This window comes from Melozone crissalis, unplaced genomic scaffold, assembly GCF_028551555.1.
Source record: "Melozone crissalis strain CALT ecotype California unplaced genomic scaffold, PUWL_Pcris_2 ptg000033l_1, whole genome shotgun sequence".
Classification (NCBI taxonomy): domain Eukaryota; kingdom Metazoa; phylum Chordata; class Aves; order Passeriformes; family Passerellidae; genus Melozone; species Melozone crissalis.
The window spans coordinates 1,083,902-1,110,685 of record NW_026535811.1 but is presented as its reverse complement, the minus strand read 5'-3'; the positions used below and the strand labels follow the sequence as shown (position 1 = coordinate 1,110,685).

General features: G+C 42.0%; 1 protein-coding gene across 22 annotated transcripts in view; it reads left to right on the top strand.

Annotated features, from left to right (window-relative positions):
• The window catches only part of C2CD5 (C2 calcium dependent domain containing 5), a 52,268-nt gene extending 31,100 nt beyond the window's left edge, over positions 1-21,168 (top strand). For 5 of the 22 annotated variants that reach the window (XM_054282207.1, XM_054282202.1, XM_054282220.1 and 2 more), the window contains 17 exons: positions 2,775-2,889; positions 4,559-4,654; positions 6,310-6,501; positions 7,735-7,921; positions 8,899-9,063; positions 9,403-9,543; positions 11,226-11,289; positions 12,334-12,395; positions 12,850-12,948; positions 13,348-13,437; positions 13,779-13,866; positions 14,875-14,961; positions 16,562-16,612; positions 17,619-17,720; positions 18,520-18,710; positions 19,975-20,121; positions 21,029-21,168. In XM_054282207.1, the coding sequence (XP_054138182.1) occupies positions 2,775-2,889; positions 4,559-4,654; positions 6,310-6,501; positions 7,735-7,921; positions 8,899-9,063; positions 9,403-9,543; positions 11,226-11,289; positions 12,334-12,395; positions 12,850-12,948; positions 13,348-13,437; positions 13,779-13,866; positions 14,875-14,961; positions 16,562-16,612; positions 17,619-17,720; positions 18,520-18,710; positions 19,975-20,121; positions 21,029-21,160 (2,009 nt within the window). In that variant the 3' untranslated portion in view covers positions 21,161-21,168. Of the gene's footprint in view, positions 1-2,774; positions 2,890-4,558; positions 4,748-6,309; positions 6,502-7,734; positions 7,922-8,898; positions 9,064-9,402; positions 9,544-11,225; positions 11,290-12,333; positions 12,396-12,849; positions 12,949-13,347; positions 13,438-13,778; positions 13,867-14,874; positions 14,962-16,561; positions 16,613-17,618; positions 17,721-18,519; positions 18,711-19,974; positions 20,122-21,028 lie in introns of all 22 variants that reach the window. The other 17 variants (XM_054282210.1, XM_054282212.1, XM_054282206.1 and 14 more) reach the window with 8 other exon arrangements.
• Positions 21,169-26,784: the final 5,616 nt, after the last annotated feature.

Sequence of the window (26,784 nt, the reverse complement as noted above, 5' to 3'; positions counted from 1 at the left end):
CACAACAGTGTGTTTGCCATAATGGTAAGGTGTCCTTGTACATGTTAGGTAAGGAAGTTGTTAAGTCTCTTAAGTTCAATAATTTAAACTATAATTTCTTGTGGAGGAAAGCTAAACGTTTGCATAGAATTTGGGACCCGTCACTATTTCTACCTTTTATGTTCACTTTAAAGATCCCTGTTTCCTTTCAACATCTCATTCCGTTTCAGTTTTCACTGTGGCTACATTCCTTTTCAATGTCATTCTTGTCTTTATCACTCTTACCTTTATTTCACAGCACTAGCACTTTTTGTGTTCATCCTCAGTCACCTCACCTTTTGTTACTCTCAAATTCTCATCATGACTTCACATTTTCTTGCACTTTGAAATGTCACTGGTGATAAGTAGAAGCAGTTTTTGCCACATGGAACCAAAAGGTGTAAAAAGTTGTAGTTTTGAAAGCTGGCACTTTTTTCCTAGGAAAAAGGGTATTTCTTCCTTGCAGGTGTTTTTCTGTGAAGTACAAGAATTTGTGTGGCTGTTCAGTCAGTGTTTATAGCCAGGTGCCTGTGACCCAGTCTCATTGAGCAGATGTTTTTCTGCATGGTCACAGAACCACTTTTGCTGCTGCCTAGACTTTCCATGTATGAGGAGAAACACATTGCTTATCCAAACAATCTGTGGCCCATGACTGGAGGGGAGAGGAGGAATTGCTCCCAAGGTCCATGTCCCTGTCACCAAGAAGAGTTTAAAGAACTTTGACAGAATGTGCCTGTGCTCTCCCACCCTCCATACCCTGAATTTGGCAGATATTGCAGCCTGGCCTTACAGTCCCTTCCCAGAGATGTCCCTTGGTTCAGCTCCCTGCAGGCAGCAGAGCAGCAGAGAAGGCATTTCCCATTTTTCTGTACCACAGGTGGTCCTGAGAGCTGGGCTGGGCAGCTCCAGCCCTGTGTGTGATGGATTATTCCTGTAGGAATCCCAGGAATTCCAAAGCTGGCTTGAGCAGGGGCTCCAGGACTCTGAGTCAGGATTGCTGAGCATCATCCTGAGCGTTTATTGCCCCAGTCACTGAGAGGATTTAACAGTGTTTTCACCCTGAGAGTGAAGTGCAGCCCTCAGAGTCTGCCAGCAGTGCGCTGGAGCCTGCTGAGGTGACCTTGGATTGCAGAACACGGTTGGTGCAGCTCATAGAAACCCTTGGTTTGTGTTCTGATGTGTACATTTTTGTTCCTTGCAGAGAACCTTCCTAGGAACTCTCACTGTAAGGTTTTTTCTGTTCAGTGGTGGTTTCTTAAAGCAAAGGTTGAATAAACTTCAATCTGAGCATCCAGGCTGCTGTAATGCTGTGAGTTACACAAGCACGGCCATCTAAAGTTAGGTATAATTGAACATACAGACCTCTGCTCTTCCTTTGAATTGGAAAAGATCATTAGTTTAGTTTAGAGAAATTAGAGCCCAGTTCTAAATGCAAACTTGAGGTAAAGTCATGAATGAATACATCTTACTTTACAATATTTCTGTTTCAGTAACTTTTAAATTCTGTGTATATCTGCATCTTGCATTTTTGTTTGTCATGTTGTCAGAGAAGCAAGTGTATGATAATGTGGTTATCATACACTGTGTTGGTAAATATTCCTGGTAGTACAAAATTGGTTCCAAATGAATTCCAGGTTTTGACTTTGATATTTAAATTATGATTCAGCAAGGAGAACTCAGTAGCCAGAAGTTTGTATCTGTGCTAAGTCCAGTTAATTTCAGAGAAATTCCATAAGAATCTCTCTACTCAGAACCCTTTTGGTAATGATTGTTACTGGTTTTCCCTTTTTGTATTAACAATTAACACAGTTGCTAACCAAATTCATTGTAACAGGTAAGTTTTGAGAGAAGAAACAGCTGACAGATTCCAGTTGTAAATTCAGTGTTTGTTGGCTTCTTTGTAAGACAAGAGCTTTAGTTGTGGGAACTAATTGCTGAGCACTTAAAAAATAAATGTACTGCATGAACTTATTGTAGCAGCACACTCTTGTTGTATTTTTGTATCTTGTAGTTTTCAAGAAAAGCAGGCAGGATATATTTAACATGTAACCCTGGGGACAATAAAGGTAATTTGAATCCATTCGTGGCCATGAAGGGAAGGTGCAGTTTCCGGGATACTGACTCAAAACCACTGACAGCATGCATCCTGTATTTCTTCATGTTGTAAATGTAGAAGTGGTTTCAAATCCTTTTGGCTTCTCACAGCTAGAAGTGCCACAGAACTGTCTGCTTGATTAGTGGTACAGTTTGGAACCAATATTTTCAAAATCTGGTTAAGAGAGAACTGCTTCCAGTAGGAAAACTTATTGAGGTTATTTCAGAGATAGCAAGTGCACAGCAATGTAAAACCTAAGTTTGCTACTAGAAACACTGTTTATTACTGTTAGTTTTTCAGCATTACAGAGTGTCTGATGTTACACGCTGCTCTTGTGTTGTGGGAAGCTGAGGGTGTGGTTTGGGACTAAAACCAGGTAGAGACTGGAACAGTATCTACAATATCTTAGTGTTACCTGGCATGTGGACAACAAGGAGAATGCAGTCATTGGTGAGAGTCTGCTCGTGTGGGGGAGGAACAAGATAATGAGTGCAAAAGTCCTGTTAGTGCTTCCTTGAAGTGTCTAAGTAGGAGGGAAATCAAGTGTCCACACTGAAAGCACGGGAATGTGAAAGCCTCGGCTTTTCAGGGGAATCAATTGCATGCAGCTTTGTGTCAGCCCAGCCCAGAGTAGTGAACTGATTTGTACTTTGTCTTTCAGATGAACCAGAGACACGAGATGCCTGGTGGGCAGAAATCAGACAAGAGATAAAATCCCATGCCAAGGCATTGGGTTGTCATGCTGTAGTGGGCTACAGTGAATCAACCAGCATTTGGTAAATCATGATGATGATTTGATTTTCAAAATGCCACAGAAAATGTATTTCATCATCAGTGGATTAAAAATTAACTATTCCAGTACAGATGTTGGTACTGCCTATTATGTAACTACAGAGTTTAAGTGAGATTATGGAATTTCAGTATTAGGCGTTTTTATATATGTTTAGATCTGAGTTTTAAGTTTTTTCTAATAAATGGTACAATTTTTTTATTTTAAACTAGAACTTACAGTTTTTGTAGTATCGGTATTAATTTATCCATGAAGTTTTCTAAATCTAATCTACCTAAATAATTAAGAATATTCCTAAAAGTTTATGTATTGAAGTTTCATTATTGGATAACAACTGGCAGACCAGAACTTAAATGGAAGATTTCACATTTCAGGCCCAAAACAAGCTTGTCCTGGAGCCAGGTGTGTCTGCTGATATTAAACAGAAAATTACTCTGGTTCACTATTTTGAATTGCATTTGGGAAGCAGCAAGCAAATTCCAACATCTGAATTTATTTCCTTTCAAACTGATTTTGCCTAAATGTTTTAAGGTGAAAGCACTAAAAATTTGGTTTTTTAAGGAGAGGAGTTGGAGAAGTTTTGGTTTACCCTATTTTCCTCAATTGCTCCATCACTGAGGGATAACACACCAACATGAAGCATTTATTCCTTTGCTTGTCAGTCTCCTTGTAATTAGCATTAATAGTTTGTATGCTTTTTCCTACCCTAACTATGGGCAAAAAATGTTTAGAGCATAGGCAGTCAGGTACTGGGTTATTTGGTGCTTGCATTTCTCTAAAGGAATTGAATGTGGTAGTGTTTGATTGTTGATAAAATATTTATTGGAATTCCTATACTGTATTGCCAGTTCAGCTTTATTCCATGCTCAAAGCACAAACCTGTGTAAGTTCTGGTCTGCCAGACGTGTTATGTATGAAAAATTATTTTGGAAAGAGAAACAAGAACAAAAAAAAAAAGACAAGTGTGTCATTCTAGAAAACATGGGAAAAATTTTCTCTATTTTTTTTTCCGTATAGTATTTTATACTGAATGCTAGATGTTTTTTTATTTAACAACTTGAGAATTATTAAAGCTCTGTGGTCGTTCTGAGAGCTTGAACTCTGCTAAATCTTAAGTATGGCTGTTTACTTTACATGCAAAATGTACCATTTTTGTAATTCTTCCTAGTAAAATTTTACTGTTTTGCCACTTTTTATCCTTCAAGAAGCACCCTTGTCAGTGTTGAGTTGTGAAAATTGAAAGTTCATTTTGAAAATTGAAAGTTAATAAGATGCTGGGGCTCTCAACTTCCCTTTTACTTTGGTAAAAATTATGCTTTTTTTTTTTAATGTTTACTTGGTTTGCTGTATTTCTTTGCATTTTTAACCACAGAACTGAAAAGCATACTTAAACCTGGGTAGCCTCTGTCTTGTTACATTATTTGTGACATGAGACAAAGCTCTCAAGTCTCTCTGTGCAATCCTCCTTCACCTTGTACTTAGGCAATGGCTGTGGTTTAAGTACCAGAAGAGGATTGTGATTTTTAAGGGGTAGAATTGCACAAGTGCACAGAACTGCACTGAGACTTGTAGCAGCCTTTGGCTCTGATGATGTGCTGTGAAAGCAGCCCCTGAGCAGCAGGAATTCACTGTGTTGTTGTTCTTTTCTCTTATAGTGAAGAGGTCTGTATTTTGTCCGCATCTGGCACAGCAGCTGTACTGAACCCTAGGTTCCTTCAGGATGGCACCATGGAAGGCTGTTTGGAACAAAGGTTGTCATGGCAGCCTGGCTTCTTTTCCATAGGGTCAGACAAGGGAGAGGTTGATTTTTTTCCTCAGAGCCAAGATAGTTCTTCTCTATTAGGGTAGGTTACAGTGTTACAGTGCAGGATGCGGGACCAACCACTTTACTGCTTTTCACTAACAACAACCACCACGGGAGTAATGGAGCTCTGCACCCACTTAGATACTCTGTTTTTATTTCTAACAGTCTCAATAAGGTAACACGTTTGACTACTAACACAGACCATAACTCAGTTTTCTCCTTCGCTGCTCTTCAGGTCTCTTTTCTCTGTTTTGTATCACACCACAAAAAATGACAGATGTTTGATAACTTGCATAAGCCAAAAGTGGCTGTGTCTGTAATGTGTGTATATCTGCTCCATTAAATAATATCTATGTGCGGGAGATAAAGTAGCTGGGTTATTAAACAAATATGATGCCAGGTTTTTCCAAAATAGGTATGTGTTTATTGAAGTTGATGAACAAAAGCATGAAACTGAAGTTTCCCTTTGTTTCTGCTCTTGCAAATAGAATTTGAACAATGAGCCATGCCACAAAGTTATTTTTGGGGAAAAAAAGATTAATTAATGCTTATTGGTAATTTATTATGTATTCATCAGGATAGTAATCAAATATTTCAAGGGATAATTGTAGTTGTAAGCAAGGCTATTCCTTACACTTTAGCACTTGCATTGCTTTTTCCATAGTGAACCAGTCGACATGGTTTATTTAGAATTTATTATTCTTTTACTTTGTTAGCAGAAGACCATTGTCTTCTAGTGTAGATACAGTTTTAAAAACTGTAGCCAGAACTAAAATACTTGGTTTTGTGGTCACTGTATGACAGAGAGAAAGAAATACCGTGTTTGTAACATAAAGAAAATACCACTTTTTCAAAACATGTATTTTGGGGCTACTAAGAGTTGTGGCATGGATTAGAAGTGCCAGAGAGAGGTAAAACAGACAAAGCTCATGCTCAACACTAAATCTGTTTGCCAAGTCTTATGATAACTAATGTTCCAAATCTGATAGACTTGATTAAGCACATCTTCAAAATCCCTGAGAATTGTTGATGTGAAACAGAATCCATTTGCAGTGATGCAGTTGGCCTGTGCTTTCCCTGTTCATAACTTTATAGTGGTCATTCCAGGGTTATAAGGAAATAATTCATTTTACCTTATTGTGCTGCCTCTCTAAAGGATGTTTGGTTTGATGTTTGTATTCTGCTCTTATGGGGTTTTGGACACAATGAGAAAAAGAGAATTTTTTGGTGTGTTTGGTACAGCCAATTCTGTGTACAAGTGTTGTATCGTGGATTATATTTGGAAGTTAAACTGCTTCAAGCCAGCTCAGTGGTGTTCCAGGTTTTTATGAGTTGTTGGTCACTGAATGTCCTTTTTCTCAATCCCTGCATAAGAAGTTTCAATGCAAGTTCTATTGATGGCATTTTAGCAAGCAGTGTGCACCCTTTTCTTCTTGTGGTTGGTGTATTGTAACACTTGTCAGCCTGGTGTAATGGAGCAGAGTTCAGTTGTGGTGGATGATTTGAGCAGCTCTCTGTAGGTGTTTATTCACATGTGCACTGACTGAGCATGGTTAACAAGGTGCAGATGTTTTAAGCTTTCTCTCCATTATGTGTTTTTAGGATTGAAGAAGCTTCACCGCCAGGTTGTGGATTTTGCCATATCCCATATGATGAATTGAACATGCCATTTCCTGCCCACCTCACTTACTGTTACAACTGCAGGAAGCAAAAAGTTCCTGATGTCCTTTTCACCACAATCGACCTTCCTGTAGAGGCAATAGTTATTGGGAAGGGATGTCTCATTCAAGCCAGGTATCTGTCAAAATCATTCCTTCTAGTCTAGTGCAGTTTTGGAGACCTCTGGAAGAATTCCTGTTGCTAAAAATCCAATGTGGCATCAAACCTTATAATCTAAAACCTGCAATTGGCATGTGTTCCTAAATAACATTTCTCTCTCAAAGTATCACTGCACTGGTGTGGGCTTTGAATTTCAGCTTGTAGGACCAAACCCAAAGAGAGGAAGATGATTAACATGTAGTCAGAGATGGGATTGCTATGCTCTGTTTTATTCTTTTCAGATAAATATGGCTAATGCTTCAGCTGTGACGGCACTTAGGTGTGGGATTTTTTCTTCTTTCCAATGTGTGACTTGAATAACTGTATGAATAGGAATTGTAAAAGTTCTACCACTAGAAATTACAGTAGTAATTTTTTGTACTTGTGCCTGAAGTGTTTGAGGCTTGCAGCAAGAGAAGCAGATGTTTGCATGGGGGCTCTTACTAGAAGAAGAGCTGAAAATAGAAGTTTTCAGATGGCACTGTCTCAAGGAGTTCCTGTAAAGAGCTGGCACTTTATTGTACTGCTGCAGCAATCTAGAGGAATTGGAAAGAGGCTGCACTGGCTTATCCAGTGGGGAGGGGGTTGCAGATGTTAAAGGAGCTGCCCTGGGTTATGCAGTGAGAATGCAGATGGTTCATGGAGCTGCCCTGGGTTATCCAGTGGGGAGGGAATTGCAGATGGTTCATGGAGCTGCCCTGGGTTATGCAGTGAGAATGCAGATGGTTCATGGAGCTGCCCTGGGTTATGCAGTGAGAATTGCAGATGGTTCATGGAGCTGCCCTGGGTTATGCAGTGAGAATTGCAGATGTTAAAGGAGCTGCCCTGGGTTATGCAGTGAGAATTGCAGATGTTAAAGGAGCTGCCCTGGGTTATGCAGTGAGAATGCAGATGGTTCATGGAGCTGCCCTGGGTTATGCAGTGAGAATTGCAGATGGTTTATGGAGCTGCCCTGGGTTATGCAGTGAGAATTGCAGATGGTTCATGGAGCTGCCCTGGGTTATGCAGTGAGAATGCAGATGGTTCATGGAGCTGCCCTGGGTTATGCAGTGAGAATGCAGATGGTTCATGGAGCTGCCCTGGGTTATGCAGTGAGAATTGCAGATGGTTCATGGAGCTGCCCTGGGTTATCCAGTGGGGAGGGGGTTGCAGAGGCTCCCCCTGGCCCTCCCCAGCCCTGCCAGAGCCCTGTCTGTGCTCCTGCTCCAGGCTGTGCCGGCTGAAGAAGAAAGCTCAGGCTGAGGCCAACGCCACCTCCATCAGCAACCTGCTGCCCTTCATGGAGTACGAAGTGCACACGCAGCTGATGAACAAACTCAAGCTGAGGGGAATGAATGCCCTCTTTGGGCTCAGAATTCAGATCACTGTGGGGGAGAACATGCTGATGGGCTTGGCAGTAAGTACTGCTGGGATCCTGGGCTGCTTCTGCTTTCTTACAGTATTTGTTCAGGGAAACGTGCAAGTGTTGTGGGATTCAGAGTCATCAGACATATTAAAATGTCATTTTAAGAGCCGGTATCTTAATTATTGTAAAATCAGGACGGACTTGTCCTTCATAACCAGCAGAAGAAGATTCAAATAGCTTGAAAACGGTAAAAGATGAGACGAGTAAAAAGAGGATGAGAGAAAAAGAAACTTCAAACAGTTAATTGGCACAAATTGTAGAAAAAGATGGTATTCTTTAAAGGTCCTGTCAGAGATCCCTGTTCTTCAAACTGAATTTGCAGTTCCATGACAAATAAGGTCAATTAAGCCTGTCAGGAAATCTTTTGGTTATTTGGCAACAAGGGGAAGTTCCGTTGCCTCTTCTTTGATGGAGCTGAAGAAATAAATTATAGATTTGAGAAAGTCAAGAGATGTTCATTAACAATATTTTCTAACCCCATTCTTTCATGCTAGATTAGATTAGTGAATTTGCTGCTTCTTCCTGCATCAGGGATGCTGGGGTAATTCTGGCTGCTATCTTCTTTTGTCTTCCACTATGTCTCCTGAAAATGGAAATGGGATTCTCACAACCTCACTGATGCTCTAAATGGTTTGGCCAAATTTCAGATCTTCAAAAAAATTGAAAAAACTATTTACTTATGCAGGACATACTGGGGCAGAGGCTTTAATTTTTAGTTTGTTTGGAATTTTTAGGCAAGTTTCAGAGTTCCACCGTGAGAAATGGAAAAGAGGGAGTTTTCTAAAAGAATAGTGAAATTTTTCATAAGTGAACAAAAGAGAAAGATCCATTTGTTTATTTACAAGAGGTGCTGCTGTAATTTGCATGTTACAATGCTGTTGTAGCACAAGGATTACGGAAAGCTTTATATGAAAATATCAGGAATTCATGCTCATACACTTGTCTTTTTCTTTGTGACTGCTGAAAAGTCTGCAACAGGTGTGTATTTAGCAGCTCTGCCCACACCTGGAGGCATTCAGATTGCTGGCAAGACTCCAAACGATGGCACCTATGAGCAGCACATATCCCATATGCAAAAGAAAATAAATGATACAATAGCAAAGAACAAGGAACTCTATGAGATTAATCCTCCAGTAAGTAAATCTTTGGTTCTTAAAAAATAAAGCATTCTGATTCAAATAGATGCACTGCATATCCATTTTTTCTTACTGAGCCATTCGGAACAGAAATTTATTTACGAATAGTTTTATTTACGAATAGAGATACAGAGTTCTTTCACTGGATTTTGGAAAGCTGCTGGAATTCTCAGATCCCTTTGCCACATAGCCAAATCACTGTGGCATTATTTAGATGTATTTCTCAGTAGAATGATTTTCAGAATGATCTGATTGTTAGAATTGTTAACAACTTGTGGAGAGTTGAATTTTTTTTAAGCTGGGCAGAACATCTGTTAATTCTTACTTTCTTTTTAGGAGTTACCTGAAGAAATTATTGGGTCTCCCATTCCAGAGCCAAGACAGCGTTCCAGGCTGTTGAGATCTCAGTCAGAAAGCTCTGATGAAGTTACAGAGCTTGACCTTTCACATGGGAAGAAGGATGCTTTTGTCTTGGAGGTGATAAACATTTGCCCTATTCATGTTCATGCTTTTCTTCTCCTGAAATATATATTTAAAAAAATTTTCTTGCTCATCTCCAAGAACAGTTCCTAGATTGTTTATGAATTTTTCCCTTCTGTATCAGTAGAAAAAGGGAAGTATCAGATTTGCTTTGTCTCTCTTTTCCTTGCTCTATTTGCTTAAAGCACAGCTGTCTACAGACTATGTGAAAAAAGATTGCCCTGCTGTTCATGAATATGTAGCAGTCTCTAGATTAATAATTAAGAGCTGTTAAGAAATGTCCTTCTGCTTGCTTCAAGCAGCAGATCAGACTAATGAAAAACTCAAGATCTATTTTCATAAACACTGAGGTTCTGTGTTGTCACACTTTATATCTAGCAAATAAAAAGGTTGTATTTTCCTCCTGTTTCAAAGCTCTTAATGTGGTAGATGAACATTCAGAATTATTAGTTTCCAGAATGGGATGTATTCAAAGCATTCAAAAACCTGCATGTGCCAAGACAGCACATAAAAGATTTTTTGAATTTCAGCTATTGCTTTTCACAATTTAAGAATTCACAGCTTGTGACAATACCTTCCAGTTCTTTCTACAGCTGCAAGCAGAGAGAGCAACACCTGCAGACAAAGAAAGGGTGTAGGTTTCTGTTACCTCTCTCTCCACTGAAATTCAAAGACAATTGAGCATTGTGTGCTTTGAAGCCTTTAATGCCACAGCAAGTGTTGAACAAGGGCTGGAGTTTGGTCATCCTGTAGAGACAGACAGTACAAATGCCTATCACTGACTAAAATCCACTTCAAAATGCAGCCTGCAACTGCAGCCTGAGGTACTTCTGAGGCTTTGTTAATCCTCACAAATCACCATCTTCATGGAAAATAATCTGGAAGAAAGGCTGTAGATAGGAGGAATGAGGGAGCACTATAACAGGGGTTTGTTTGAAAAGAGAAGTGTGAAAGGAGAGTGAAAAAATAACAGGTTGGGAGAGTTGGGGATAATAAATTTAGATTGGTTGGTGCTTTTGCAAAAAGGGTCAAATACCTTTGTAAAAAATTGAGGATTTTTGTAAGGCATTTATAGAAAAAAAATTACTTTTTATCTGTGGAATCATTCACTACTGTCTTATTTGAGAAGTTTGGTTTATGATTAATTGGATATCAGAAACAATATTCCAGAAGTTGAACTCCTGACCAGGCTTTCAAGAGGAAAATCATTGTTCACTGAGCTATATAAGAAAAAGTAATAAAAATTTCATTGTGCTGAGGGTGTGCTGAAGGAGGCTGAGCAGGCAGTTATGAGAGCTGAAGATACCTGGGTTGGTTTTGGTTAGCTTTTGGGTTGTTTTTTGAAGGAAAGAAAAAGACAACCCCTTTTACATGGAGAGGGAGAAGGAGACACATCACTTGACAGAAAACCCTTCAGTACTGGAGTTAAATTATAAACCATTTTTCAAACACTGGATAAGAAAATGTTGGCAGTTATTGGTAGATGTGGATCTCTTGGAGGGCAGTAGGACAGGATGGATGTCAAGGCACACCAGAATGTTTACAGCAGCTAGCAGGGCTCTCAGTCTGATCTGAAATTAGAGTGGTAAAGGTTGGATGGGATGGAGGTTGAGTGATTGCTTTTGGAAGCTTCCTACTGGCACAGCAACCTGATTTTCTCAGTTATTCCCTTTTTGCAGATTGATGACACGGATGCAATGGAAGATGTGCATTCTTTACTGACAGATGTTCCACCACCTTCTGGTATGGTTACAACCATATTTTTCTCATTTATGCTGTAGGCTGCAAAATGACAAAATATTACAGCTTTATTAAAAATTATTTTAAAAGTTCCAAGAGAACTGACAATATTGCTGTTTCTGAAGGTTTTTAGACTGAATTATGGATTTGCAGGTTTCAGGGTAATGAAAGTAGAATGGAGAACTAATTATTGCCTGCTATCAGTTGTCTTTATGCCATTTCTTGTTGTATAGATATGTCATACCTTTCCCAGCAGAACTGGTGGATCAGGATAAGAGGCAAATATAGGTGTCTATTATGTAGAAATTGCTCTGGACATTTGATTTGTGCTTGTCCTTCTGCTTTTCATTGTGAATTTCCCTGTGTTTCTTCTGAGAAAGTCGTGGTTTCCTTCCCAATAACTGATACCAGTGTTAATCTTGTAGTATCAGCTCAGAACTGTCCTTGCATTATCCATTACTATCACCAGTTCTTTTACTCCTCGCTGAGTATGCAGTTCTGCTGCAATTGATTTTACTGCTCTGAATTAAGGCCATCAGCCATCATCTTGTGTTATCCTCTTCTGCATGTGAGTTATGAACGTGTGTGAAGCACCAAATCCAGAATTACAGATGTGTTCACTGTGAAAATGAAGCATTTTATCCCTCTTTGCCTAGTCCTAATAATAAATTATTTTACTGTGCTGTTTAGGCATTATAATTCTGTTTTTCATTTGCAGTCAGTCACTGCTGTAGCTCCTTTACAGCCTTTACTGTGCTCTCTGGTAAAGGTTGGCTTTTGAGCTTTTCATATCACACCTTTTAAAAAGTTTCCTCGTTTGTGCATGGTTTATCTAATAGAAATAGGTGGAGCAGTTGTGGATTTGGGGTGTTGGCCCCTCCTACAAGGATTCTGTGTTTTTTCTTGGATGTTGATCTCATTTCTGGTCTAATATTCAAAACCACAGGAGGGAAAATAGTTGCAAAGCCTTGTCACGTGTGTTTCCTTTGAGTATTTTTATGTTGCAGTGTATAAAATATAATTTTTTCACAAGTATTTTCTTCACAGGTTTCTACAGTTGCAACACAGAAATTATGCCTGGTATAAATAACTGGACATCGGAAATTCAAGTAAGGTTATTCAAAATTGAAACTTTTGCCAAATTGTTTTGAAATATGCTGTAGTAATTTAAATATATATTTTGAAAGCTAAATTCAAAGGACACCCTTGTGACAGAAATAAAAGTAGTATTTTGGTAAGAACAATAAGGTATGAGAACCTGGGCTTTTGGTTTTTTTAAATGCTGTCATGTAACAAATAATCTAATATGGAAATACGAAAGTAATTACAGTAAATTTGAACTTCATGGTTTTGGCTTTTTGAAAGGTTTGGCTGGGTTTGAAGCCCCTTAAAGGGAACAGATTATTGATTGTCTTGCTTAGGTAACTTATTTTGTTACTTATTGAACATAAATGTTAACATATTTTACATTATTTTCCTTCTTTATGAATGTGGGTTTAAGACAGTGGATAACATATATTTGCATGTGTTGGCCAAAAATCTCTATGTTTGTTTCTAATTCAGATGTTCACAGCAGTTAGAGTGTCCAGATTAAGCAACATTAACCCAACAAATCAAACACTCAATAAGAACTTTAATGATCTCTGTGAGAATCTGCTGAAGGTAAGAATCTTATTTCAAATATTTTTTTATGTGTTCAAATGGGGCCAAGGAAAATTCAGCTGCCCTGAAATTAACATGTGCCTCATAATTTTGGAAACAGACTGCAGTGTCTGTAATTAGCTGATGAGTTTCTGTAAAGATAGGTTCAGCCTGTTTTGGTATATTAGGGAATTCAGAGCTTGTGGAACCTGAAGGAGTCCTTTGACCAGCAGGGTACTCTAGAAATAGACAGCTCCACAGTAAATGGCATTCTGTCCTGACTGCACAAATGTACTTCTTCAAGAAAAGATTAATATCATTAGGGGACTTGTGCTATGAAGAGAGTTGTGATGCCTGATTTCCCTGACATAAACCCCCCTTTTTCCCTGAGTAACACAAATGCTCTCCTGTCTCCATCAGAGTTTGTATTTCAAGCTGCGCTCCATGGTGCCCTGCTGCCTCTGCCACGTCAACTTCACCGTGGCTCTGCCCGAGGATGAGCTGGTGCAGGTGAGGGATTGGGATGGGCTGGTGCAGGTGAGGGACTGGGGGAACTGGGGTTCAGGTAAGGGGTTGGGATGGGCTGGATCAGATGAGGGATTGGGAATGGGTTCAGGTGAGGGAATTGCTGCCTCCAGGCACAGCCCTGGGCAGTGTTTGCTGCTCAGGGTAACCTGGGCCAGGGTTTGATTTACTGCTACCTCTTAATTTCAGCAAAAAATGGCTGCTGAATTCTTAGGTGGTTTTTCCTTATTATGTTTCTATGCAAAGAACTGCTTGTTTGCAAAATTATTTTTCAGATTGCACAAGAGATCAACTTAGCTAATGTGCCAAATATTCCTGATTTGCAGATTGCAGTCACAGCTGTTGCCATTACATATGACAAAAACCAAGCACTACAAGCCAACAAAGCACCTACAGAAAAATCACAGCAAAGAGGTAAATATTGTGAGGAATCTTTCCTTTTTATCCCCAGTGCCTAATGAGTCTGGATTGTGATTTCAGTTACATGTACAATCACAGAGCACAGAATATTTTGAGCTGGAAGGGACCCACAAGGATCATCAAGTTCAAATATACATATTTTTCAGAGAGGGTCTTTCCACATAGAGGTTTTTTAGAGTTCATGTACTTGACGTCCAGCAGAATTACTTACTTATCAAGTATTATGTATTTATTTTCAATAATCAGCAAATTTCTAATACTTTCTTATTCTATGATACTACTTTGATTAAAAGGTTGGTGTAACAGATGATGATATTTCTGTTGTATTTTGGAACATGTGTAAATCATCAGGGAATACTTGTTCTTATAAGTATAAAGTTTGTCTGTACTTGAAGAAGGTGGAAAATAAATTATTTGCAATAATTTAAAAAAACCCCAGCCTTCTGCAAACTCTTGGGACAGGCCAGTAATAGTTTTGGAGTTCAGTGGAGCACATGGAACAGACTGCTGTGGTCTGCAGATGTCACCTTGCCAATGAAGCAGCAGCTCATGCTGGAAATGCAAGTGTGCAGTCTGCAGTGGGGGTTCAGACAGAACTCTGGGCACACTCAATCTTCAGACTGGAGTTAAAGACTGGAACAGAGCCACATGTTTCTAAAACATTAGTTACAGCTGACTTCTTCAGTAGAGTGAGGTGTTTCCTTTCTTGTGAAATAAGTGGTAACCTTTATTATGATAGCTGACATAGATCCAACTGCAGAATCACAATAAAAATGCATGAATGGCCTTCATTTTTCTCCTAAAAACTTCAAATCCTGTTCAGTGGAATACAGGCTCTGTTCAGTGTTGCAGCTGGATTTGTTTTTGCAGAACTGCATCACTTTATGCACATGCTGAAAATACCTGCTCAAGTCAGACCTGGCTAAACTGACTTTGCTTGTAATTACTGGCAAATCTTATTTTGGGGTTAATTATCAGTTGGCCATGTTTTCTTTCTTGAAGCATCTACAGATAATGAAGAACAGCTCCAGTTTCCCTTGGAACTTTCCTCTGACCCCCTTTCTTCTCAACCATTCTCTCCAGCTAAAGGTCAGTTAAGGGGAAGAATATTCAGCTGTTGTTTTTTATGGGTTTTGAGTTCTGCTCTTTCATAGTTGTAGAGGCTTTAAAATATCTGTACTTCACAGGCTTTAAATGTGCTTTGCTGCCTCAGCATAATGGGTACATTCACTCCTGTTGTGGAATTTTTTGAGAGTCACAGAAGATGGCTTGGCTGATCATTCTGTCTATATTTCCTGTCTTTGCATTTAGAATATTGAAGGTGCTGCAAGGCACTGGGTGTTGGGTGTCATCTGACAGAACTACCGATTACCTGATAATTAGCCTTGTCCCATATGGAAATGGCCATATAAAGTACCTCATGTTTCCTCAGCCTCTCAGAATTAATCTCATTGTTTTCATGCTGGGAAATCCTTCATCTGCCAGATACTGATTGCATGCAAATTTCCTTTGAGTGAAAGGAGCCTAACCTTGTATAGTAAATAATCTGTGCAGTGCAGCACACTGCAGCTGTCAACCAGCTGCTTTATTTTACCTGAGAGAGAGCTGCAGTTCAAGAATGGCTGTCACACTTCTTCTATGGCTGCATTAAAGATTCAATTCATTGAAATCAGCTGTCTTTAATTCCTTCTCCCTTGTTGGATTATCTACCAAAATGGTTACTGGGAGGAAATTAAATATCTGGGAGTTACTGTAAATGTTTGAGCTCCTTTTTTTGCCTGTTACTTTTTTTGTGTAAAGAAGAGTGCCTTCCACACTTACTTGTATTTTCAGAGGCCAGATTAATTTCAGCAAAAAATTCTTACTGATTTTTTTTTTTAATGCTTAACTTTTGATTTGCTACGTTTTTATTTTCAAAACGAGCAGCTCTCCAGAGCTTTCTGCTGGTGTCTGTGGCCATTGCTGGGCAGTGCCAGAGGAGGGCAGCCTGTTCCCGTGCACCCCTTTCCCTCTGCTCTCCACATCCCAGATCGGGCTGTGGGCAGAGCAGCTCAGCCTCAAAATTATTCCATCTGTCATTTCTTCACAACCTCGTTGTAGTTACATTTGCTTAACAGATTATTTAACATATCTCTACTTTTCTGTAGGATTGTTGTTTTAGAAATACTGGTTTACAGTCTTATACAGTAGTGACCTTTGATGAATAAACATATTAAAATTGCAAGGTAGATTTAGTAAGTGAATTATTTACACTAGCTCTGTTATCACAGTACACAGGATACTGTGTAGAGGGTGGGATTTTTTCATACTTGACCTTAAAATCTTTTTAAGTGTCACAGAATCGTGGAGCAGTTTGGGTTGGAAGGGACCTTAAATCCCATCCCATTCCACCCGTGCCATGGCAGGGATCCCTGCCACTGTCCCAGGTGCTCCAGCCCCAGTGTCCAGCCTGGCCTGGGGCACTGCCAGGGATGCAGGGCAGCCACAGCTGTGCCAGGGCTGCCCACCCTGCAGGGAACCATTCCCAATTCCCAGTATCCCATCCAGCCCTGCCCTCTGGCAGTGTGAGGCCATTCCCCCTGCCCTTCACTCCAGGCCCTTGGAAATAGTCCCTGCCATCTTTCTTGGAAGCTGTTGTCCTGTAACTGCCTAATAGATGATCTGAACGCAATTAATTTTGTTTTGTTAGAAGCCCTGGAGGGTGCAAGCTCCCACACAGGTATTCCTGCTGCTCAGAGAGGTGAGTTTCCTTAATGTAGCCATCTGCCAGAACAGAATGAGCATTCTTGGGATATTGGTGTACTCTTTTTGGATGAGTCTTACTCCAGGAAGTGTTTACTACTTAACTGAGAGTGCATGCTCTGGTGTGGCTTAATGAGATCCTAATATTTTGGTGTGGTTTTTCATGATGAAGTTAGATTTGTGGTAATGACAGCCTCTCTGTCGGGTACATTGATGTTACCTGATGTGACAGACAATGAGTCCCTGGGCAGAGAGCTGCTTTGCCTGTGTTGATTTGAAGTTAGCATGTGTTCCTCCCGTTTCTTCAGGATAATGAAGAAACGGAGTTTGCAACCCCCCCTTTTTTTTAAAGATGTGCAAACACCCTGCAACTAATACCAAAAGTCATAGCAGAAACAACTCTTACTCTTATTGTAATGCTAGTGGGAGGGGTGTTGGAGGGAGGATGTGGGACAGGGGAGAGTGTTCTCTAAGGCAAACTCATTTGTGTTTAAACAGAGGTGTTGTTTCAGTTTGTGACTCTTATCCTCATCACCAAAGGTTTTTCTTTTTTCACTCTGTAGGTTAGTTATTGATAAAGACATTTGGGAAATTTAAATCCTGATCAGCAGCTCTTTGTAAGGGAAAAAAAGCAACGAAAATTAAAAAAGGCTTAAATCAAGTTTAAAAAGCCATAACTTACATCCTAAATTGAGATTATAAAAAAACCTAATCTAGCATAAGTCCTTAATGACTGTATTTGCATGTTTTTCCAGTGCTGAAGTCCCACTCAGGCAGTGGTTCAGAGCTGGGACACCACCAGAAATGGGTACTTTGGTACTTTGGTTTGGAGCAGTCCAAGCCCAGCCTGTAACTTTTGCTCTTAGCCGGAGCTGCACACGGATGGTCGTTCTCTCTGTCAGGAAGCATTGCCTCCTCAAAAAGGAGCGCTGAGATGAGCAAGAGACATCATCCATATATTTTTTTCTGTTTTTTTTCTTTTGTTTTTCTGTCTGTGTTTCCAGCAACGTCAGTTGATTACAGTTCCTTTGCAGACAGATGCAACAGCTGGATAGAGCTCATTAAACTGAAAGCTCAGACCATAAGGCGCGGATCAATTAAGACAAGTAGGCGGCTGTTTCTACCCCGTTCTGATAATCTCAGACACATCTCTGATTTCCCAGTGGTGACTAGGGGAGTGCCCTGCCCGGCAGGAGCGCTGCAGATCTCGTGCGAGGGTGAAAACTGCTGGCATTGTTCTGTAACCTCACGTAGGGTTGATGAACCGTAGCGTAAAAAGCCAAATGAAGTCTTGCTGTAATTAGTTCTCCATACGTGTGTACGCCTACTAATTGTATAACATCCGCTGCATGGATGTAGGTGTATGTATGATCTTGGAAAATTGGGGGTGAGAAACAGGAAGCAATCACCAAGGGGACAGTCAAGGCAATGATCACTAAATTAGCAAGTGGTGAGTTGGTTTTCAGCAGTTCTTTGGCCACAGGTCTGACTATCTTGCTTAAATTAGCAGAGATTAATACCTGTTTTAATGGAAAATGCTGCACTGGGGAAACACAACAACTTTCACACTTCCTATAATTTGTTCTTCCAGCAGAATACATGTTTCCAAATGTTGGCACTTTTTCCTTTACCTTCACATTATAACTGACGGTTGTGTGTGCAGCTGCTCGCCTCGATGTTTTCCTTTCGCAGGAATGCCACTCTCAATAAATGCCATTCCAGCTTCTTGTCTCCTTTTGCATGCTTTGCATGATGATTTCCTTTCTCACGTATGTGGCTGAGCATCACAGGCAGCTGAATGTTGTCACCAAGCTATTTGGAAAGCCATAAAGAAGAGTTGTTGTGTTTTGAGGAGCACTGATGCATCTCGATAGTTATTTCCTGCTGTTTTTTCCCGTTTTTCAGCTCCTTCCCTTGAAAAGGCAAGCCCGTTGGCTGAGGGGTACTTGAGGCACCGTTCCGTCCCGTCGGGCACCAATTCCACTGTCTCAGTTGTTAAGATGACTCCTCTTTCCTTCCTCCCTGGGGCGAAAATAACCAAATACCTTGGGATAATCAACATGTTTTTTATTCGAGAAACCACTTCCTTGCGCGAGGTGAGCTGCGTGGCAGGGCTGCCGTTTGTGCCAGGGAGCAAGTTTGTGTTACTTGTAGGAATCAGAGGTTTGGGTTGAGCTGTGGCACAGCCAGGGAGTAGAACTTGTGTCACTTGGGGGAAGGTGCTGAGTGCAGAGCGAGTTCCTTTGTGCTGCTGTTGTCACGGAGCGCATGAAGCCATTTCTGTTTGGCTCTGCTAGGAAGGGGTTAGGTAACAATTGCCACTGCTGCTGATTTGGGTAGAACACTAAACCGGTGAGTTCTTAAACAGAACTCTATGGAAAAAATGTGTCTTTGACCAGCAGTGGCAGAAGTTGGGATCGTTTGAGCCCAAATTAAATGCTAAAGAAAAACATAAGTCATCTATTCTTCTCTCATTTAGCAAGCTCAGTGAGGAAGGTTCACAGTGTATTTGGTTAATTCTTTGGTTAATATATCATTGCCCATATCATAGATAATGTTATGCTGACTTTCAACATTACATTCTGTGCATTCTCTGTAACTAAACTTTGTGTTTTGAGCATCAAAAATTACACCATGAGTCTGTGACCATGCAACCAGCTTAGAGGTGAGGTTCAATCCCTGAGCTCCATTCTGCGTTGGGAAAACAGATAATCTCTGAGCATGTCAAAATGCAAGCCATGTTCCTTTTAATTTTCCTGTCCTTTTGGGAAGTAGCTGTATCTTTGCTTTTGGCCACAGAAGAAGAGTGTACTTCTTGCCTGGCTTGTCAGAGCTGAAGAGTTTGCTGGTTTTTTCCAATTACACATTGCTGAAATTACAGAGCAGATGTTAATAAAAATGATCAGTCTTCCTGAAAATAGGCTGGGAACTCTCTAGAGAAACTTGGATCAGACAAACATTTTGTTTAGATCTTGCAAGTTACTTTTACCTTCCCCTTCTAACTTGAGAAATCCATGTGTGAAAAGGACAGTGTTTTCAAAAGGATGTCAGAGCAGGGAAATGGTCGCAGGACATTGTGCAGATTGTGTAGGTACAGATTCAGTAGCTGATGAGCTTTGGTGTCTGTGGCAGCAGATCCCAGCAAGGATCCCATCCTGTTCCATCTTGTCTGTCACTCCAGGCCCCTGTGAATGGTCTCTCTCCGTTGATTTGGGACTGACCCTTCAAACAGGAATGGCTTTGAAGCCCTCCCACCATGTGGGACTCACTGAGTTTTTCAGCTGATAGATGTGTAAGAGAAGCACCCAGCATCTTGTAGCCAGGCCCAGTGCCATCTGTGATGTCTTTTTTCCATTGCAGGAGGGTGGTGTCAGTGGCTTCCTGCACGCCTTCATTGCTGAAGTGTTTGCCATGGTGAGAGCCCACGTTGCAGCTCTGGGAGGGAATGCAGTTGTGTCATACATAATGAAGCAGTGTGTTTTCATGGAGAACCCAAACAAAAATCAGGTACACTGGGGTGTGAAATGACAAGTGCTCTTGTGGTCAGTATGATACAAATGTGCATTTTATGTCTTAAAAAACTAGTAGTGCTGTAAAGCCAGAGCTGCACAACATTTCTTGATATCTTGGATTATGTTTGAAGAATCCAAGAGTGTTCTTGTATTAACACAAAATTATGAGGATGTTTCATAAATACCCAGATAGATAAAAGAACCAAGCTTGCTAGAATAAGTAAATTGCAGGAGACTGTTGCACAGTCGTGCAGAACTTTCTTGATGTTTCTGATGTTGCAGTGTAGGATTTCCATCCTAACTCCATCTAAAGTACCTGGAGCTGCTGATGTAAAATGCTCCATTTAGTACATAAAGGGACAAACCTTGATTTGTGAAGACAATAGCAGAATATTCAGTAAATTAAATTTATTCAAAACAGTAAGGAAAGCAGGTTGTGCAGATATTTCACTGTGCTGGTCTCCCAGGAATCCACCTGCATGTTTGGTAGCACACAAGAGAGCACATAGAAAAGGAGCTGGCACAGGTTCCCTCAGCAATGAATTGCAGTAATTTGTCCTGCTCTGGATCCGTGTTGATTTTTCTGTGCAGGTGCATTAGCAGCTCTAAGCGAGCACGGTGTGTGGCAGGTTGGTGTTTGGTACCTGTGGCTGTTTGGTGACTGTGGCAGGTTGGTGTTTGTTGTTGGTGACTGTGGCAGGTTGGTGTTTGTTGTTGGGTACCTGTGGCAGGTTGGTGTTCGGTACCTGTGGCTGTTTGGTGACTGTGGCAGGTTGTTGTTAGTTGTTGTGTACCTGTGGCTGTTTGGTGACTGTGGCAGGTTGGTGTTTGGTACCTGTGGCTGTTTGGTGACTGTGGCAGGTTGGTGTTTGGTGTTGGTGACTGTGCGCTGTCCTCCGCAGGCGCAGTGTCTGATCAACGTCAGCGGCGACGCCGTGATCTTCGTGCGCGAGTCGGAGCTGGAGGCGCTGCCCGTGCCGGCTCCTGTGGCCGCGGCCCAGCCCGCGGGCTCTGCTGGGGACGTCACCACGTGAGGGCACAGTGCTGCACCAGGGCCGCTCACAGCGGGGAATCGCTGCGTTTGCATCTTCAAAGTCAGTGTCTGTCCGTGGATTCATGGAATCGCTGCGTTTGCATCTTCAAAGTCAGTGTCTGTCCGTGGATGCACGGCCCGACCCCAGGACAATCACTCTTTCTGTTGTGTGTGACTGAGGTGAGTCAGAGCAGGAGCTGGCAGCTGTGCTCTGCTGCTTTATTCCTCTTCTGGCCTCTGTGAAACCAGGCAGCACATGAAGCACTCACAGGAGAACGTGGATTAGAACAGCAGGCATCTCATGGAACTGTGGAAGGAAGGAAGGAAGGAAAAGTTCTGTTCCATTTTGAGCTGTTCAGTGGGACCATGCTGAGTTGTCATTCGGAACCATATCTGAGTGTGAGTGTTGTCTGTCTGTCTGTCTGTCTCAGGTCAGGGTGGGAGGGAGGTGCCTGAGAAGTCTGGGCTGGAAACCTTTGATGAACAAGGGAGAGATTTGTGTGCAGGCCAAGGAAATGTGGGCTGGACTCTGGAATTCCTTTACATCATAGAGTGTGGAGAGAAAAAGCAGTACCAAAAAGTTACAGCTTGAATTTCTGCTCATTGAAAGTATGTTTTCTTACATTGTTGTTGTTTTTATATTTGGGAGCTGGGGAGTGTTATTTGTTTCTTTAATTGTTTTTTAAAAGCTGCCAGACCACAATGCTGTGATCCTGGGCATCCCTGTGGTGGGACAAAAAAACCCCAGAACACAACCAAGAGTTCAGGGTGTGTCTGGTGCTAACACAAGAGGTTCCCTTCAGTATTGACAAAGCAGATCTTTTCGTTCGTTAAGACTCTGAGAAAGAATTGTCCTGAGGTTCATTTTCCTGTGGCAGGATCTGTTTCAAGGATGACACAAACAGTCCCCCAAAAATGAGTTGTGCAGAGGTTATCCTGCAGCCTCTTCCTGTTTGAGTGCCTGGCTAATTGGAGATTGATTTGTGTCTGACACTGGTTCCGCTGGGGTCTTTTTGTTCTTTTCCAGTGCTGTAGCTGGGAAATAAGGGTACTGCACAGACAGGAAATTTGTCATTTCCAGTAAAAGTCTGAAAGGTGATGATAGTCTATTGTAAAAAAAAACCAACAGAAAACCATTGATTTGAAGATGCATTCTTGCTTAATTCTGACAACATTGTACATGGAACTTGAACAAAGATGTAAACTTGAATGTAAATATTCTGTTTAGAGTTGAAATTAAGCAATGGCACGATTATTTGTTAAAACTAATTATTTCATTGTAAATGAGCATGAAGATCATTCTTGCACAATAAATATCTTTATAAAATTCGCTGTCTTAATGTATGTGCATGAGGTAAGTGTGCAAGCTGGATGTACAAAAGGTGTCCCAGCCCCATTCGCCTCAGAGGAATCTGTTCTGTACAGCATGTTACTGAAAATGGTGTCCTGGGCTGCAAAGAGAGCCTACAGCAAAGGAGGGAGGGACCATTCACAGGGGCCTGGGGTGAAGGACAAGGGCAATGGCTTCACACTGACAGGAGGGGGTTTGGGTGGGATATTGGGAAGGAATTCCTGCCTGTGAGGGTGGGCAGCCCTGGCACAGGTGCCCAGAGCAGCTGTGGCTGCCCCTGGATCCCTGGAAGGGTTTAAGGGAGGTTGGATGGGTTCAGAACAACCTGGGGCAGTGGAAGGGGTCCACTCCCAACATGCACCCAACAACCTCCTCAGCACCTCCCCTCTCCTCCCAACAGATGAACTGTTAAAGCTGCTCCAACCCAACCCATTCAGCCATCTGTGATTCTGATGGGTTGGGGGTTCATTATCCTTTGTGTTTGAAGTGTGTGAATTTGGCCCTTTGCAGAACACAGCACTGACACAGTTCAATCATCTTGCTAAATTCTGTAGCTGTTGCAACCAAAGCTGCCCTGAATTAATTTGCCAGTAAATAGTTGCAGCTCTTGATTGTTTTGCTAGGCAAATCTTGTTTCCCTTTGAAGCTAATGGCAGAATGTGAGTAACTTCAAAAGGTCTTGGAGTGGCACAAAAAGTTGTGTGCAGCATGAGTATTGAGCATGAAGTATCTGCAGGAGCACACTGCAGCAGCTGGCTTTGATTCCTTCCCTTCTGAGGGGTGCTGGTTGATTCTATGGAAGCATTAATGCCATCTTTTCTGTTCTGGCGGTGAAAGTGTCACAGCTTCCTCTAGTGGGTTTCTGCAGACACACAGGAGCTTTCTTAGCTAGAAATTTTAATTCTTCTCCAATTATTACTCCACAAGTGACAGATTCAGTTTTTAACTGAGTCACAAAATTGTCACTTCTACTTTCTTTGTCAGTTGTGCAATGACAAAGGAAAAATCCTAACCTCCACCACATGGACATTGCTTTTTACAGTCTGACATTATTTTAATAATGTAACTAGCATGGCATCAAATTCAATGAAGTTGTTGTTTACTTCCCTGGAAGAAAGGTTAGTTATGATTTGTCTTAACTCATCATAGACTTTAGACTTTAAAAAATGCAAGCAGGCCCCTCTGAAATAAAAGAGGTCTGTGCTCCAGCAATTAAGTCCGAGTCCAGACTAAATGGGAATGTGAAAATAGCCTGGACAGAAATCTGCTCAGATCCCAGCACAAGCAATAATTCAAATTTCACCCGGTTGATTTTCCCTGATATTCTGCAATAAAGCAGCTACATTGTCTCATTGAATTTAAAGAAGCACACAGTCCAGAGTTTCTGCAGTTACAGAGGTGTGTGGGACGAGCAGCTGATCTCTCAGGCACCCTGGCTGTGCTTTGGAGACAAATCTGACAGGAAATGATGTGAGACCTCTCACAGCAGCTGCCCAGGCCGTTAGCAGGTCTGACCCTGGAGCTGGGAGTGATGAATGGCCTGGGTGGGTTACGCAGGGTTCCGTTTGATAACAAGCAGCTGCTCTGGGGAAGGTTCCAGCAGGGTTCCATGAATTTCCCTGCAGCTCGTTCTACGGCACAGCCAAGGGGCTCCTGCTGCCTCCTGGGTGGGTGAGCGTGGGGAGCTGCCAGGGAGAGCTGGGCTGAGCAGAGAGCACAGGGCAGGAAACACAGCAGCGCCACACGGACCCTGAGGGAGCAGGAGCTGCCCTGCTCTGGGGCTGGAGCACACAAATACTCAGGTTTGGGTAAAAAGGACATTGCAGCCGGGCAGGTACAAAAGGTGCGTGGCTTTAGTGCCTTGTTTGGTTAGAAGCTTGTTCAGGATGAACAGTGCCACAGTTCTGCAAGGCCTTTGAGGAAATCAGAATAAATATTTTGGGAGCAAGTTAAAAGGTGGTGCTTACAAAGGAAAGGAGTTTGGTTTTTGTTCTTCCTTTGCGCAGTCCCTGCCCATGGAGTAACACAGGGAGCAGTTCTTCCCTCTGCTTGCCCAGGTTCCGTCTGGGATGGGGCACTCTGGTTCTCAGCTGCCGGCTGCCCTTAAAGCACAGCACTGCCTGATGATGCTGCTGGGAGGGAAAGATGCACACTCCGATGACAACCACAGATATTTTTGGCTGGCTACACACAGATCTAATTCATATGATTTGCTTGAATGGTGTAATTATGATATTAATTTTCATCATGTTTCCTAAATACAAATGCAAGTGCAGAAACAGAAAACTGAATTGGCAGCCAATGCAATGCAGTTAACACACAGGAAATATCTCAGACTAAAGTAATTTGCAGATTATGAGAATAGGTGGGAGTGAAGCAGCAAGAGAAAAGGGAAGTATGATATATGGAGATGACAAGAAATCAAATTAAATTTTACTTCTATGCATTTTACCAGCTATGCTTACTTTTCCCATAAGAAAATCTCATATTAGCCCTGACTACCTTAAGGACAGGGAATTCAAGTATTTTTTGACTGCTCTCTGGAATCATGCCCAAAATAATTCCTCAGTTGCTGAAATGAGGGGACTGAAGGCACCTGAAGCCTCAGAACAGCCAGAATTAGTGAAAAAAATGCAGCCATGCAGAGAATAGAAGTATGTATGGCTGGAAACCAGGGCACAGAACTGGACACAGTGGGAAGCAAGCTCTGGTCGGACACAGAGGTAACACAGAAGCCAATAAAACAGTGAGTGGCTGATATCATGGTAACTATGTTATTTTTGGAATATTTAAAGTTATGTTTGGGTTAATTTCTATCCTATGAGAAAACAGAGTTAAGTGAATTAAGACACTGCTGTACAGTGCTGAAGTGCTCTTCAGTTAACAATCAGGGGAAAGAAAATCTGAACAGACGCACTGAAAATCAGCTTAACCTCTAAATGCTCCCCATTTTTTCCCCACATTGTGACCAATGTTTCAGTTCCCTGTGAAGTTGGGTAATACACTTGGTTGAAGTTGGTCTGACAGATTCTTCCTTTATTAGAAGGGATGATGGGTAGTTAGCTCAGAAATGTCTTGCTGAATTTCTCTAGGTTAAATATGATCTTCCCATGGTTTTGTAACAGTATTTTAGAGCTACTGAATCGTTTGAGTTGTGAGTGTTTAACCCCTCTGGAAATCTGACACCTGAGGGCATTTCATGTTGAATAACCACAAAATGAATCACTGGAATTAGGCTTGGATTATTTTGAACTCATCACCCAAAAATCTGGAGACGCTGTTTGGACACACAGTGACTGAAAACCCAAGGGAAACTGCTCCTGCAATCTGTCATGCAGGACAGAAAACAGGGTTTGAATTAATGTAGATGGCACCCAAGGCAGAGCAGCACAAGGATGTAGTAAATCCCAGGGCTGGAATTTTGCCTGAGTGTAGCCCTGATCGCTGCTGCAAACCCAGCAATCTGAAATCCTCTGGGCCCAGTGACAGAACCCCTCTGTTCCACCAGCATCAATGCAGAGTGACCCAGGTGTCCTTCCACATTCACCTCCTCAGCCTCCATGAGCAAGCTTATCCTTGTAAAGCTACAGACAGATGCCACAAAGCTCCCACATTTCCATCTGAGGAGTTATCTGCTGATTCCACGTTTGCAGTTTGGGAAATCTGTGGAAGGAGAAGAAAGGCAAGATGTTGGATGTCTGTAGTTACTGTAAGTGCAGCACACAGCATTGTTTGCTGCAGTGAAGGCTCTCAGAGCAGCAGAGTTTCTCTGGCCTCCAGGTCTCAGCTGTGGGAAGTGTTTTGGCAGCTCCATCCACGGTGTGGAACTCCACGTGGGCAGAGCTGTGGTTTCTGGTTGCTGCTGAGGAGAGCCTCTCCAGCTTGCCACAAACGCCAGGCATGTGAGCACGTGTTCCTGCTGAAACGCCTCCTTACGCTGCACTCACTGCCAGGGAGGGAAGTGATCCTCGCTGGGGTGGGCACTGCCACCCTCTGGGAATGCTGCTGCTCCTGCTGGGACACCCAGTGCCAGTGCCAGCCTCCTGTGGCACAGCTGGCACCAAACTGGGCACTGCCACCCTCTGGGAATGCTGCTGCTCCTGCTGGGACACCCAGTGCCAGTGCCAGCCTCCTGTGGCACAGCTGGCACCAAACTGGGCACTGCCACCCTCTGGGAATGCTGCTGCTCCTGCTGGGACACCCAGTGCCAGTGCCAGCCTCCTGTGGCACAGCTGGCACCAAACTGGGCACTGCCACCCTCTGGGAATGCTGCT